General features: G+C 41.5%; 1 protein-coding gene across 1 annotated transcript in view; it reads left to right on the forward strand.

The window, feature by feature from the left end:
* The window catches only part of LOC127577503 (fibrous sheath CABYR-binding protein-like), a 47266-nt gene extending 39412 nt beyond the window's left edge, over positions 1-7854 (forward strand). The window contains exon 16 of the mRNA XM_052028735.1: positions 7729-7854. Coding sequence (XP_051884695.1) covers positions 7729-7854 — 126 coding nt within the window. The remainder of the gene's footprint in view (positions 1-7728) is intronic.
* The last annotated feature ends 7707 nt before the right edge of the window (positions 7855-15561 follow it).

Genomic DNA, 15561 nt, shown 5'->3' on the forward strand with positions numbered 1-15561 from the left:
GCCATGCCAGCTCTTCCATTCAATCATATCATAGCTGATCTTTTACCTCAGCACCACTTTCTTGCACTAAGTCTATCTCGCTGGATACCCTTTATGTTCAAGAATCTATCAATCAAGTGAATAAACTCATTGACTAAGTTTTCATAGCCCTCTTGGGTTGACAACTCCAAAACTTCTGGGCGAAGAAATCTCTTCTCATCTCTGTCCTGAATGGCCAACCCCTAATTTTGAGGTTGTGACCCCTGGCTCTAGACATCCTAACTAAGGAAAACAGCTACCCTGTGAAACACCATAACAAACACGTTCCTTTCAATTAGATCACCCCTTATTCTTCTAAAGTCGATAGAATTAGGCCCAATCTGCTTAACTTTTCTCTGTGCAACAATCTGTCCAAACCCAGGAATCATCCTGACGAACCGTCACTGCACACAATATTCCAGGTGCAGTCTCACCAAGCCACTTAAGTAATTGCAGTAAGAAGCCTTTACTCTTGGACTCAAATCCTCTTGAAACAAAGGACAAAATACCATTTGCTTCCCTAATTGTTTGCTGTTCCTGCACATTAACTTTTAGTGATTTGTGTATGAGGACATCCAGGCCACCCTGAACACCAACACCTTTCAATCTCTCACCATTTTAAAAGTAGTTCATCTTTCTATTTGTTTCCTACCAACATGTGAACTCACGTTTTTCCACATTATATTCTATCTGCCATGTCCTTACCCAATTACTTAACCTATGTATACCGCTGTGAAAGCTCTCTGCATTCTCCTCACAGCCCACAGTACTATTCAGCCTTCTGTCATCAGCAAACGTGGACATATTGCACTGGCTTTCTCATCCACATCACTAATAAATGACCACATCAAAGACCAGTACCAATCCCCGTGGTTCCCCACTAGTCACAGACTCCCAACCCGAAAATGATCCTTATATTCCTAATCTATTTTCTGTCTACTGAGCCTTTAAGGTGTGCATATTTGCTGTAAATTATGCACTAATCTGTTTACACCAGCTATTGTTCATTTACTGTCATACCTTTTAATGTAGGTAGAAAAAAGGTAAATATTTAATGTAACTGCATTGAATTCAGTATGTTACAGTTCAGCATGGCAAACAGTGACAATGTACCCAGAGTCTGCAGTGAGACAGTTAACCAGATGTTTCAGATTAGGATTCATTGAATCGCGGAAAATTTACAAGACAAAAGGAGGCCATTAGCCCATCATGTCTGTGCTGTTTAAAAAGAACCACTCACCTTCCAACACTAGGTCCACGAAGCTGCACACCATCACTCTCCAAGTGTACATCCAAGTACTGTTTAATTGTGATGAGGGTTTTTGCCTCCACCATGAAGGAAATTTCCCTCATCTCCTCTAATCCTTCTATTACAAGAAATTCATGCCTCTTGGTTTTTGACCCCTTGTTAAGGGAAGGACATTCTTTTTATTTATTCTATTTAGGCCCCTCAAGATCTTACACACAGCAATTAAGCCTTCTTTCAGCATTCTCTTCCAAACAAAACGACCCAAACCTATCCAATCCTCCACAGCTACAATTATCCAGTTCTGGCCAGTTCTTAATAAATCTCCTCCACATCTTCTCAAATGCAATCATTACTTTCCTGCAATATGATGATTGGAACTGTGTACAGTTCCCAAGCCATGTCCCTGCGAGGGTTCTATACAGTTCTAGCATTAACTCTGTTGTCTTATATTCCATGCCTCAGCAAGTAAAGGAAAATATCCTGTATTCACTGTTAACTGGCTTATCCGTCTTTAAGGACCTGTGAATATATATTCCAATGTCTATCTGTTGCTCCACCCATTTATTGTAAATTTCCTTGCCTTATTGCATTTCTCCAAATGATTTCTGCTTTCCTGTGTACATAAATGGAGTGTGTTTATTAGTGGCCTAAAGGACATCAGGTTGCAATTTTACAAAATGCTGGTTAGAACACACTTGGAGTATTGTGTGCAGTTCTAGTCACCGCGTTATTGGAAGGATGTGTTTGTGCTGGAGAGAGTGCAGAGAAGATTCACCAGGTTGTTGCCTGAATTGGGAGACTTTAGCAATGGGGAGAGATTGGATTGGCTAGTTTTGATTTCCCTGGAGTGAAGGCAACTGAGAGGTATATACCCATGATAGATGTATATACAACTATACATTTATTTAGAGGGATAAATAACTTAGATAGAATCTTTTTCCCATGACAGGGGTATCAAAAACAAGAGGTCACAGGTTTAAGGTAAGAGGAAGGAGTTTTAAAGGGGATTTGAGGATAAAGTTTTTTTACGCAGAGAGTAGTTAATATCTGGAACTTGCTGCCAGGGGAGTTGGTGGAATCAAGTGCAATCACTGCATTTAAGAGACATTTAGAAAGGTACTTAAATAGGCAAGGCATAGAAGGATACAGACCACATGCAGGCAAATAGGATTCGTGTTGATGGGCAAAAAGGCCATCATGGACATGGTGGGCTAAAGGCCCCATTTCTGTGCTGTACAACTCTATGACTCTAGAGAGGGAGCAAAAGTGGAAGAAAAAGAGATAAACATAGGCAGAAAAAGAGAGAGGCACACGTGTGGAGAAAGAGGGGAAATTAGACAAGCAGAAAATCAGAAAGTGACAATCATACACTCGCACACACACTTGCACACACACAACCACAAACACAAACATAGAGAGCGAGAAAGAAAAAGAGAGAGAGAGAGATATGTATATTAAGAGGAAAAAAGATGACGTAAGAAACAGGACCAGGAGTGCACCAGTGACCCTTCGTGCCTGCTCTGTCATTCAATAAGATTATGACTGGTCCAATGTTGGTCTCAACACCACTTTCCTGCTCTCTCACCCCCACACACCCACCCTCCACACACCCCCCCACATAGAGACACATCCACACACACACCCACACATATGCAGTGACACACACACAGACCGACATGCACAAGTGACAGTTAAAAAGAGAGTGAAGGAAAGCAAGAGAGAGAGAGCAAGGTTCAGAGACAGAGTTGCAGAGAGTGGATGTGTTGGAGAAACATGGAGGGAATGTGTGCATATGAGAGAGAGGGACAGACTCATAGAAAGTAAAACAGCAAACAAGAGAATCAGAACAGGGCAAAATAGAAAGTGAGAGAGGTAATGATAGAAACAACAGAGTGAAATGAAAGAGAAAGTGAGAGAAGAAAATGTAAGAGAGAGAAACATATCCAAAATAAAGGTAGATAAGGGGAGGGAGATAGTTAGAGACAGAGAGAAATGTATATTAAGAGAAAAAAAATAACATAAGAAACAGGACCAGGAGTGCACCAGTGACCTCTCGTGCCTGCTCTGTCATTCAATGAGATCATGACTGGTCCAATGTCAGCTTCAACACCACTTTCCTGCTCTCTCCCCATACCACCTGACATCCTTGTTGTTTAAATGTCAAATTCTGCCTTGAATACATCAATGACCGTGCCTCCACAACTCACTGGCTAAAGCATTCCAGAGATTTACAACCCTCTGAAGAAAGAAATTCCTCCACAACTCCATTTGAAATAGAAGGCCTCATATCCTGAAACCATGGTTCCCAGTTCTAGAGACCCCCACCAGGAGACACATCCTTTCAGCATCCACCATATCCACCAAGCCCCTCAGAATCTTGTGTATTTCAACAAGATCACCTCTCATTCTTTCAACCTCCAATGAGTACAAGCCCAATTTACTCAACCTTTCCTTCACGTACTAACCCTTTCATACCAGGAGTCAATCAAGTGAACCTTCTCTGAACTGCCTTCAATGCAAGTGAATGATTCCTTAAATATGAGACAAAAACTATAGGCAGCACTCGGGGTGCAGTTTCACCATCACTCTATAAAACTTAATCAAAACATTTTTTGTACTCCATACCCCTTGCAATAAAGGTCAACATTCCATTAGCTCTCTGAATTACTTGATGTATCTGCATGCTAACTTTTTGTGCTTTATGTATTCAGGTCCCCAGATCCCTTTATACCACAAAGTTTTGTAGTCTTACTCCTTTTAAATAATAATTTGTCTTTTTATTCTTTATTCACATGTGGATAACCTCACATCTTACTCACTCGTTATACTTCATCTGTCAACATCATGCCCACTCACTTAACCTAGAAGAACACAAGAAATAGGAGCAGGAGCAGGCCATCTGACCCATCAAGCCTGCTCCACCATTCAATAAGATCATGACTGATCTGGTTGTGGATTCAACTCCACCTACCTGCCTTTTCCCCATAACCCTTAATTCCCCTACTATGCAAAAATCTATCTGTGTCTTAAATATATTTAATGAGGTAGCCTCTACTGCTTCCCTGGGCAGAGAATTCCACAGATTCACTACTCTCTGGGAAAAGTAGTTCCTCCTCATCTCCATCCTAAATCTATTCCCCCAAATCTTGAGGCTATGTCCCCTAGTTCTAGTCTCACCTACCAGTGGAAACAACTTTCCTGCCCCTGTCTTATCTGTCCCTTTCATAATTTTATATGTTTCTTTCAGATCCCTTCTCATTCTTCTGAATTCCAGTGAGTCTTGTCCCAAGCAACTCAATTTCTCCTCGTAGGCTAACCCCCTCATCTCCGAGGTTGAACCTCCTCTGCACCACCTCCAAAGCAAGTATATCCTTCCTCAAGTAAGGAGACCAGAACTGCACACAGTACTCCAGCTGCAGCATCACCAGTACCCTGTACAGTTGCAGAATAACCTCCCAGCTCTTAAATTCAATCCCTCTAGCAATGAAGGCCAACATTACATTTGCCTTCTTGATAACCTGTTGCACCTGCAAACAAACCTTTCGCGATTCATGTAAAGCACTCCCAAGTCCCTCTGCACAACAGCATGCTGCAATCTTTCATCATTTAAATAATAATTGGATCTTCTATTTTTTCTTTCCAAAGTGGATGACTTTGTATTTACCGACATTGTAGTCCATTGTTAGACCCTCACCCACTCACCTAACAATGTACATCTTTCTGCCGACTCTCTGCATCCTCTACGCAATTTGCTTTTCCACTCAATTTAGTGTCATCAGCAAACTTAGATATGCTACACTCATTCTTCTGTTCCAAAATGTTAATGTGTATTGTGAACAGTTGTGGGTCCAGCACCGACCCCTGTGGCACTCTGCTCTCCACTGATTGCCAACCGGAGAAATATCCATTTATCCCAACTCTCTGCCATCTATTTGTTAACCAATCCTCTATCCATGCTAGTACGTTACCCCAAATTCCATGTATCCTTATTTTATGGATAAGTCTTTTATGCTGTACCTATTGAATGTCTTCTGGAATCCAAATATACAGCATCTACCTGTTCTTTTCTATCCACTGCACTCATTATATCCTCAAAAAACTCCAGTACGTTTGTCAAACAGGACCTGCCCTTCCTGAATCCATGCTGTGTCTGCCTGATGGAACCACTTCTATCCAGATGTCTTGCTATTGCTTCCTTAATGATAGCTTCAAGCATTTTCCTGACTACAGACGTTGAGCTAACTGGCCTATAGTTACCTGCCTTTTGCCTACATCCTTTTTTAAACAGTGCCATGACATTTGCTGTCTTCTAATCTTCTGGGACCTGCCCAGAGTCCAGAGAATTTTAGTAAATTTTCACAAACACGTCTACTATAACTTCAACCATTTCTTTCAGTACCCTGGGATGCATCCAATCAGGACCAGGGGACTTGTCTACCTTTAGGCCCACTAGTTTGCTCATCACTACCTCTTCAGTGACAGCGATTGTATAGAGGCCCTCACCTCCCATCACATCCATAACATGGATGTTAGACATGTTGGCACATTAGATATGTCCTCCACCATGAAGAAAGACACAAAATAGTCGTTCAAGGCCTCGGCCATTTCTACATTACCCAATATTAATTGCCCCTTCTCATCTTCCAAGGGACCTTTGTTCACTTTAGCCACCTTTTTCCGCTTGATATAACTATAAAAACTTTTACTATCTGTTTTTATATTTTGTGCTAGTTTACTTTCATAATCTATCTTCCCTTTCCTTATTGTTTGCTTAGTGGTTCTTTGTTGCTTTTTAAAGTTTTCCCAATCTTCCATTTTCCCACTACTCTTAACGACTTCGTATGCATGAGCTTTTAGCTTGATGCCTTCTTTTATTTCCTTGGTTATCCCAGGCTGGATCTCCCCACCCTTACTGTCCTTGCTTTTAACTGGAATATACTTTTGTTGAGCACTGTGAAAAATCTCTTTGAAAGTCTTCCACTGTTCCTCAACTTTCCCCATATAGCCTGTGTTCCCAGCCTACGCTAGCCAACTCCTCCCTCATCGAAATATTGCACTCTCCATTTGTATGAGAAATTCAATCAAACTATGATCACTTTTTCCAAAAGGATCCCTAACTACAAGATTGTTAATTTTACCTGTCTCATTGCACAGGACCAGATCCAAGATCCAATGACCTATCCATATCACTCTGTAGCCTCTTTGCGTGCTCCTTACACGTGCTAACCCCACTCTTTTTAGATCCTCAGCAAAACTGGCAATAATATACTTGGTCTCTTCATCCAAATCATTCATATCGAGTTTAAATAGTTGAGGCCAATGTACTGATCCTCGTAGCAACCCAATAGTTGCTGAATGGCAATCCAAAAATGATCCTTTTGCCCGGACTCACTGTTTTCTGTTAGTTATCCATTCTCCTGTCAATGCCAATGTATCACCCCCAACCCCGTGTGCTCTCTTGAGTGGCATCTTATCCAATGCCTTCTGGAAAGCCAAATACACTACATCCACTAGTTCCTTTGAATCACTCTGTTTGTTACGCTCAAAGAACTCCAGCAAATTTATTAAATGTGATTTTCCTTTCATGAAGCTCTGTTGATTCTGCATGATTACATGTGCTTTACTAAATATCCTGTTACTACCTCCTTAAAAATGGATTCCAGCAATTTCCTAATGACAAATGCTCGGCTAATCTGGCCTTTAATTTACTGCTTTCTGTCACCCTTCTTTATGGAATCGTGCTATTACCTTTACAGTTTTCCTGTCCTCTGCAACCTCTCCAGAATCCAGGAAATTTTCATAGATTACAACTAACACATCCACTATCTCTGCAGCCACTTCCTTCAAGACACTAAGATGCAGGCCATCAGGTGCAGGACTTGTCAGCCTTTAACCACATTAGTTTGCCCAGTACTTTTTGTCTCGTAATAAAGATTGTTTTAAGGTCCTCCCTCCCAATAGCCCCTAGATTATCTAATATTATTGGGATCTTTCTACAGTGAAGACTGATCCAAAATAATTATTTAAAATCTCTGCCATTCCTCTATTTTCCATTATTCGTTCCCCAATCTCATCTTCTCAGGGTCACTGTTTACTTTGGTTGGTTTCTTGCTTTTTATACCACTATTGAAGCTCTTATAGTCACGGACAGGCACAGACTTGGATGTAATGAGATAGAGTGTGAAATAAAAATGCAAGAGAGAATGAGAGAAAGGAAGCCATTAAGCAATAGTAATCAATGTGTTACTTTGGTAATTTATGTGGGTTTCACATTGAAAGTTTTTTTTTGCTAAAGTGACCCTAGTGGACCAAGCTTGAAACAAGTGTGGGTGCCGAGCAAAGATCTTGGGTCATGGGTACATGCCAGAATTTAAGACTGTGCTTTGCAGATGCCAGGCAATGTGCTTGTGTCCATACAATTGCATTGTCTCCACAGATGGCTCTGAATTTATCATTTACAGGTAGCAGTATCTGTGGCCATTGTCATTCCAATCATATCCAGAGCTGAGGCCAGGCTGTGGTTTGCTGTGTCCAGCAGTGGAACTGATCTTTGCCTAGAAGACTCTGAGATCATGGCTCACATTTGAAAGTCAGGAATATTTCACAAATCCCTTCAGCTTGCTAAGCAGCAGAAGCTATGTATGTTAACAGTCAACTCGGAAATTAATTGTAATTCCATTCCTTGCTTATTCTTGGAACATTTGTTTATATGAAATGTCAGGGAGACAATCCTAAAGTGTTTCTGTATTTCATTCTAATGTGAATTGTCTGATGTGTGTGTTCTGTATTACATAATGGGATTTGTATTTGTGCAGCCAGCTGTGGAATATCACAGAGGAACCAGAACTCAATACAGGGTAAGTGCTCATGGGGAGATGCCTTTACAGGGAGCTGACTTTGTACAGCTCAGATACAATGGAACATGGGAGCAAGAGCTCGCCACTCAGCCCCTCAAGCCTGTTACATTGGAACCATTCAGTTTGCAGTAGAGTCCACCTTGTACAAGGTTCACTGCAGCAGCTGGCCAAGGCTGCCTTGTCCGCATCTCCAAAGCCTGTGACCACAGCCATTTCAGAGGGCAGTGAAGAGGCAAGGTTGGTGAGGGCCTGCTGAGGACATCCAAGGCAAAGGCAGAAAATCCTCTTCCTTTGAGGATAGTAGTGAACCAACAACCCAGTGGATTAATCATCACCATTACTGATACAAGAATTTTATAATTTTTAATATGTTCTTAATCTGAATTTATGTAATTGTCTGATGATCAGTCCAGATTCTGTGCATTTTTTTTATTCAAAATAAACTTTATTCATAATAAAAGACAAACTATATACAATTACAAAACAGTGCAAACCTTTACATTCTTGTACAGATCATTCATTAGTGTTACCTTTTTATATAAAAAAACAGCACCGATACCACATGTGTGGCTCCCTGGAAGCTAGCCGGTCCCGTATTTACAATATTTAGGGGCTTTCTCGCCTGTCCCCGCCCCTCCCTCTCCAGTGGCAGAAGAACCCTAAACTGTAGTCCTTCCCCACCAAGCCTTTGCGTTGGCTGCACCCAGCTTCAGTGCGTCCCTCAGCATGTACTCCTGCAGCCTGGAATGTGCCAGCCGGCAGCATTCCCCTACGGACATCTCGCATTCTGGGCATTACTCTGATGAGAAGCCAACAGAAATCCTTGCCAATATCCTGCCCCATTTAAACATCTCCTGACACTGTACTTGTGGTGACACATTACACTGAGACTCACCTACAGATGTGAAAGACCCCTTGGTGCTAGGTCAGGAGAGTTCTCCTAGCATCCTGACCAATAGTTATTCAGTTACCAACATCACAGAAAGCAGAGCATCTGATCATTTCTTTCATTTCTCGTGAGATTTAGTTGTGTGTAAATTAGTTGTGATCCTTCCTGCATTTTAAAAAGTAACTCTTTGGGTGCGGAGTTCTCCAAGACATCTTCAGGCCATGAAAAGCGATGGATAAATGCAAGTTACAAGTGTTAGATAAACCAGGCTGCCTTATCATTAGTTTATCAAAATTTTCGATTCATTTATTTGGGAGGTCAGAAGAAGGGGAATGGGCAAATGGGACAGCTCCCTGGGAGCTGGCAAAAGCTAAATGGCCTCTTTCTATGTTGTTATAAATTCTTTTCAAAATTAAAGCTTCTGATAAAGAAAGTGTTGCAGTTTTGCAGTATGGTGTCATGGATGTCTGCACTTAAAATTGAGTGAATGACAGGGGATGCTGTGAAATAGCACACCAGTTCCATGTGAATAAATACAGCAAACCATCCCAGACCAAGAGCACAATGAGGTGAAAAGCAGTACATCTCTGTTGATACAGAGAGGAACCTTGATAAGAATAATCTTCTGCCTTCATTCCAATAATATTGAGATCTTTAAAACACACCCATGTAGGTGATTTCTAACTCAGTATAACTTCTGAGGGAAGGCACCTCCACCAAGCCAACATACCTTCAGTACTGTATTGAAGTGGAAACCTAGATTATACACTTAAATCTTGGGAGTGGGTCTTAAACCCATGACCTGATGAGTGTGGACATTTAGCTGGGCTGACACACTAATATCAGTTATACTCACACTGTTGAAATACTTCATATCACTGGAATAACAGATGGAGTGGCTGAAGGTATGCAACTTGAGATCATATAAAAAGGAAAGTTAGGTGTAGACAATATCCTGACCACAATGTATAGATATGGCAAATTACCTGAGAAATGTAACAAATGATTGATTTTTCTGAGTGCTAGGCCTTCTTCTGTCTGACAGACTCGTGCAAGTGTATGAAGAAAAAGAGAGGAGCGACGATCCAACCAGTGAAAAGTAAGTTCCTCACCTCCAATGTAGCTGAACAAATCTGATGATGAGATGACTTACACTCTCAATATTAGTTTCTATGAAATGGGAAGCAGAACATTCTACAGAGAAATTTACCACTGCTTTTTCCAGATTACCACACTTCAATAATGCTTCATTCATTGTAAAACCCCTTGGAATGTCCTGAAGCAGCTGCTCTACTGCTCAAGTTAATCCTGCTGCAAAACTCCAGAAATATTGACATTGACATGCCAGCTACAGTGCTCCCAAGAACTTTTAGTATCACACAATTAACATAGACTGTGGCCCTAAGGGCATTTTCTAAGTTGTTGAGTCTTCGGATTAGAACTTTGTCCACGTTAGCAAATTGACTTTCATTTCACTGAAATCCCTCCTTTATTACTGCTCACATTAGTTTGTTTGTGTACATATAATGACATACACAACAGCTCCTTGCTTGCAGAGTCTACTGACCATGTACACAGTTGTGCAGGATTAGCTAAGCAGGCAGCCTGCTGTTACTTACTGCCTGTTTTTTTTTATTGTCAGTCCGGTGGTGCTGTGTGAGGAAATCGAAAGTGACGAAGACCTGCAACTGACAGGGTGAGTTCTCCACCTTCCTTCTCAGGGACAGGATGATGGAAAGAGGAAATGGGGAAGCTAGAGGAAAGAAGTGATAATTGCTGCATATTGTCTTTGCTGTGGTCGCTGAGAACTCCCAAATCCATTACCAACTGGAACAGGTCCATCATTGGCATAGAATTTAAGGATGTTTCCATTTGGCTCTGAAAATTCTCCCAGGATCAGCAGCTGAAATTCCCAACAAGTGGCCCCACAGACTTTTGTCCCATGTGCTGTGCAGCTGTTTATTTCTCTTTACTCTTCCTACTAGGCCGGTGCAGATGTGCGAGGAAACCGAAAGCTGTGAGGACACACCAACAACAGAGTGAGTCTTTCACATTCCATCTGATGAAGGGGCAAAAGTGAGTGACAGGGCAGCAGAGCAGCAAAATGAATATTAGAGAGAGTAAGAGTAAAGGTCAGGAGTGGGGGAGAAAGGCAACATGAATATCCCAAGAAAGGAGGTAAGTCAGAATGAGAAATGGGAATCCAGAAAGACGTGTAGGGCTTTTAGCATTTCAAACCTCTCCTGCCCTTCAGAGTGATCCTAAATCCATTTATATAGCTCTTCCCCAGATCCGTTTAAACTTTTGATTATCAAAAACTTATCAACATCTGACTTAGATTTGATATTTAGCACAGCACCCTTTGCCACTTGAGCAAGAGTTCCAAATTCCCCAACTTCACTCCTGAAAGACTTTGTGTTGTATTTATGTAGAATATATAAACAAGGTATGTGGGTGTGATGTCATCACATGCATATATGAGGTAAGAACCATGTGTTGGTCTGCCTCGTTGTTTGACCAAAATAATGTACATACCATCATTTTGTATATGAGCTGAATATTATTGGTTTCTTGGTCTTGTTGCAATCAGAACTTACCAGCAATACCAATATAGTCCAAGGCTCCCCCCAAAGTACATTCAAGCCCTGGATCTAAACCTATTTGGGCTTGCTTCTCATATCAGTGGAAATAGTTTCGCTCTAGAGGCCTGAGCAGTTCCTCTTAATATTTTGATAACTATTATTAACTCATCCCTTAACCTACTAAATTCCAGGCCATTGTTAGTATAATTTCTACTGCAGTTTTATCCCTTGGAGCCTATGAATCAATCTGTTAAACCTACAGCTTTTTCTCTCCAAGGACAGTTTATCTGTCTCAGGTGTGATGCCCAGTGTTGCTCAAAAGGCTTCAGCTGTTGTCTAACCAGAGATTTTTACAGCTGCAGCATAATTTCTACTCCCTTGAACTCCAGTGATCTAGATATAAAGACCACCATTCCAATAGTATTTTTCATTACTTTCTGATCGTTTAATAATCTGGGAATAAGGACCCCAAGTCCCTTTAGACCTTTCCTGCTTCTAACTTTTTACCATTTACATATAGTTTGTTCTGTATGTTTTTGCTCCAAACAGTTGACCTCATATTTTCCCACATAGTTTTACTCATCTGTGCTGTTTACATCATTTTGTTATTGGCAGACATAGATACATGGCTCTCTTTCCCATTAAACAAGTCATTAATAAATGTGACGAGAAGTTGAGGCCCAACACAAGCCCTGGCGTGATATTATTAGTCACAGCTGGCAATTTGAATCCCTGCCCATTATCCTTGTCTCTGCCACTCAGTTTCTGAGCCAGGTCAATAACATGCCATGAATCCATGAACTTCAACTTTAATTAATAACCTCTTACATATGACTTTATCAAATGGCATTCATAGACATTCCCTTGTCGAGGGCTTCTCGCACCTATTCAAAGATTCCCAAGACTCCTCCCTCACACTGCACTGCCATATCTGGTGGATCTATCCTGTTGGTGGGATAGGATACACCAGGGATTGTGATGGAGATGTTCAGGCACATTACGCATAAGGTATGATGTCTGCAAGGACAATAATGTCAGGCAGTAGCTGAACTGGTCTGTGGTATAACTCTCCTAATTTTGGCACCAGTCCCCAGAGTTTGTGAGTAGCACTTTGTAAGATTATGTATTGGCAAACACACTGAAATAAGGAAAAGGACCATGTACAGCATACTGCAGTGTTGCAGGAGGATTCAATGTCATAGAGACAGAAAGGCAGTGCTGCTGCCACCAGTGTCAGAGCTACATGATATGCTGCATCAGTGGTGGCAGAATTCTGTGGGGGAAATGAGAAAAGGCAGAAGTCATGGTCCATGTTGGGATCATGGGAGGAAGGGAGTTACGTTCCCGTAGTCAGAGTGTAGGGGGCTTCATCATTGCTGCATCTAAATCCTGGAACTCCCTGCCCAATAGCACTGTCAGACTCCCTTCACTAGAAAGACCACAGCAGTTCAAGAAGGTGGATCACCACAACTTTCTGGAAGGCAATGAGAGTTGGGCAATAAACGCCAGCATTGCCAGAAACTCCCACACCCTAAAAATGAACAGGAGGAGGAATTTGGATTCCTGGGCACTGCAGACAGTACAGTGATAGGAGGGACCTGTTCAGGTCGATGATCTGCAGCTAAATTGAGCTTGGGCCAATATCTCTTGCTAATACTGTTGGGGAAGGTTTAATGTAATTTTACAGGGCATTAGACAGGACATGTAGAGTTAACAAAATAGGAAGAAAGTGCACATTTGAGAGTGAGAGAGAGTTGGAAATAATATTGAATTAGTAAGCACCTAAAATATGCAAAGTTCCAAGTGAGGTTTGAGTGCATGAGTGCAAATGTAGTTAATAAATTTTGTGAACTGCAAACACAAAGCGCTTCATGGAAACATGACATGGTGGCGATAACTGAGACAAGATCAACGAGCAACCAATGATGAAAGGTCATTGACCCAAAACATTGTCTCTGTTTTACTCTCTCAACAGATGCTCCCTGACCTGCTGAACATTCCAAGCAGATATTTAGTTTTTGTTTCAAATGTACTAATTGTGTTCTGGTTATTGAACTCTCCAAAATCCCTTTCCCTGTTAGTACAAGAGCCAGATTGAATCATTTCCTTCTCTCCAGAGGGTCCACACGTTCTGTGATTGAAGTTATTTCTCTGTTCTGTCCATCAGACAGGAAAAGGTGTGTGAAGAAGCCGAGGGGAATGAGGATGCCCCAGCCGCTGAGTGAGTCTATCAGCTTCCTTCTATTAAGGGGGGAATGAGTTGATGACAAGTCAACGAGGGAGAGAGGGGATGCCGAGGAGGCAAGTGAATGTGGGGGAGTGAAAGAGTAAACCATAAAGAGTGAGAGAAGTCCAGGTCAAAGGAATGTGTTTTGTTATGATTTTGAGGGAAATACCTGGATCACATAAGAAGATAAGAAACATGAGTATAGAATAGCTCAGCCATTCAACATGACTGATCATAGAATCATATAGTTTTACAGCACAGAAATGGGCCCTTCAGCCCACCACGTTGATGTTGACCATGAAGTTCCCATTTATACTAATGACATTTTCCAGCACTTGGCCTGTAGCCTTCTGTGCTTTGGCGAGTCAAGTACTTGTCCTGATGCTTCATAAATTTTGTTGGTCCCTGCCTGCACCACCCTTGGGCAGTCGGGTCCAGATTCCAATCAGATGAAAAAATTCTTCCCTAAATCCCCTCTATATCTTTTATCCTGTACCTTAAACCTATGGCCTTTGGTTTTAGCCATCTCTGCTACTGAAAAAAATGTGTTACTATTCGCCTTGTCTATGTCATTCATAATTTTGTATATCTTGGTCATACCCCCTCAAACCCCACTCCTCCAAGGAAAACAAACCCAGCAGAACCAATCTTTCCTCATAACTGAAATGCTCCATCCAGGGCAACATCTTGGTAAATCTCCTCATTGATCCTGATCCTCTACCTCAACACTTTCTCACCTGCTCTCCAAATCCTATCAATCTCTGGATTCCAAAGATCTTTGCCTCTCAGCTTTGAATCTACTCAGTGACTGAGCATCTACAGATCATGGGACGGAGGATTCCAAAGAATTACAACCTTTTGCATTAAGAAATTTCTCATCTCACTCCTAAATGATTGACCTCTTATCCTAAGTCTATGCACCCTCTAACTTTCAAGAGAAGCGTTTTCTCAAGTGTCCAGTCTTTAACATCCTGTCAGAATAGTTTTAATGAGCTCACCTCCCATAATTCTTAATTCCAGAGAATGTCGGCTCATTCTGCTCAATCCTTCCTCATACGACAGCTCACCAATGTCAAGGATCAACTGTGTTTCAGGGATGTGGACATCAAGATTTCTCCAAACGCTGATGTTGAATTGTTCTCTGATTTTCTGTCTTTTTTTCTTCAAAACAAGTGAATAACCTCACACTTGCCCTCATTTTCTTCATTTGCCACCTTCTTGTCCCTTTACTTAACCAGTCGATATCCCTATGCAACTCTTTGTGTCCGCCTCATGGTTCACTTTCCCACCTAACATTTTCTCTGCAGATTCGGATACAATACAATAGGCTTCTTCATCTGTCATTAAGATGGAGTGTAAGTGGCTGGGGTCCAAGCATTGGTCTTTAATGCAGCCTGTCAATCTGAAAGTAACTTGATATTACTGCACTCTATCTTCTGTCCCTTAATCAATCCTCTATCCATGCCAGTATATTACCCCTAACCATTTTCATTCACTTTTAACACAGATCCAATGTACCCTTTTGTGAGTTCTCTCTAATTGTGGCTGTGTCTATGTTCACAGAGCAAGTGCTGCTATTCAGTTTTATTTCTTTTATCTATTAGGCCAATCCTGTTCTGTGAAGAAACCGAGGAAAGTGAGGATCTCCCGCCTGTGGAGTGAGTGCTTCAATTCCTTCCCATGAGAATGTGGTGAGGTTGTCACAGAGGTAACATGGGCTAGAGAGGCCAAGTGCCCTC

This window comes from Pristis pectinata, chromosome 13 (assembly GCF_009764475.1).
Source record: "Pristis pectinata isolate sPriPec2 chromosome 13, sPriPec2.1.pri, whole genome shotgun sequence".
Classification (NCBI taxonomy): Eukaryota; Metazoa; Chordata; class Chondrichthyes; order Rhinopristiformes; family Pristidae; genus Pristis; species Pristis pectinata.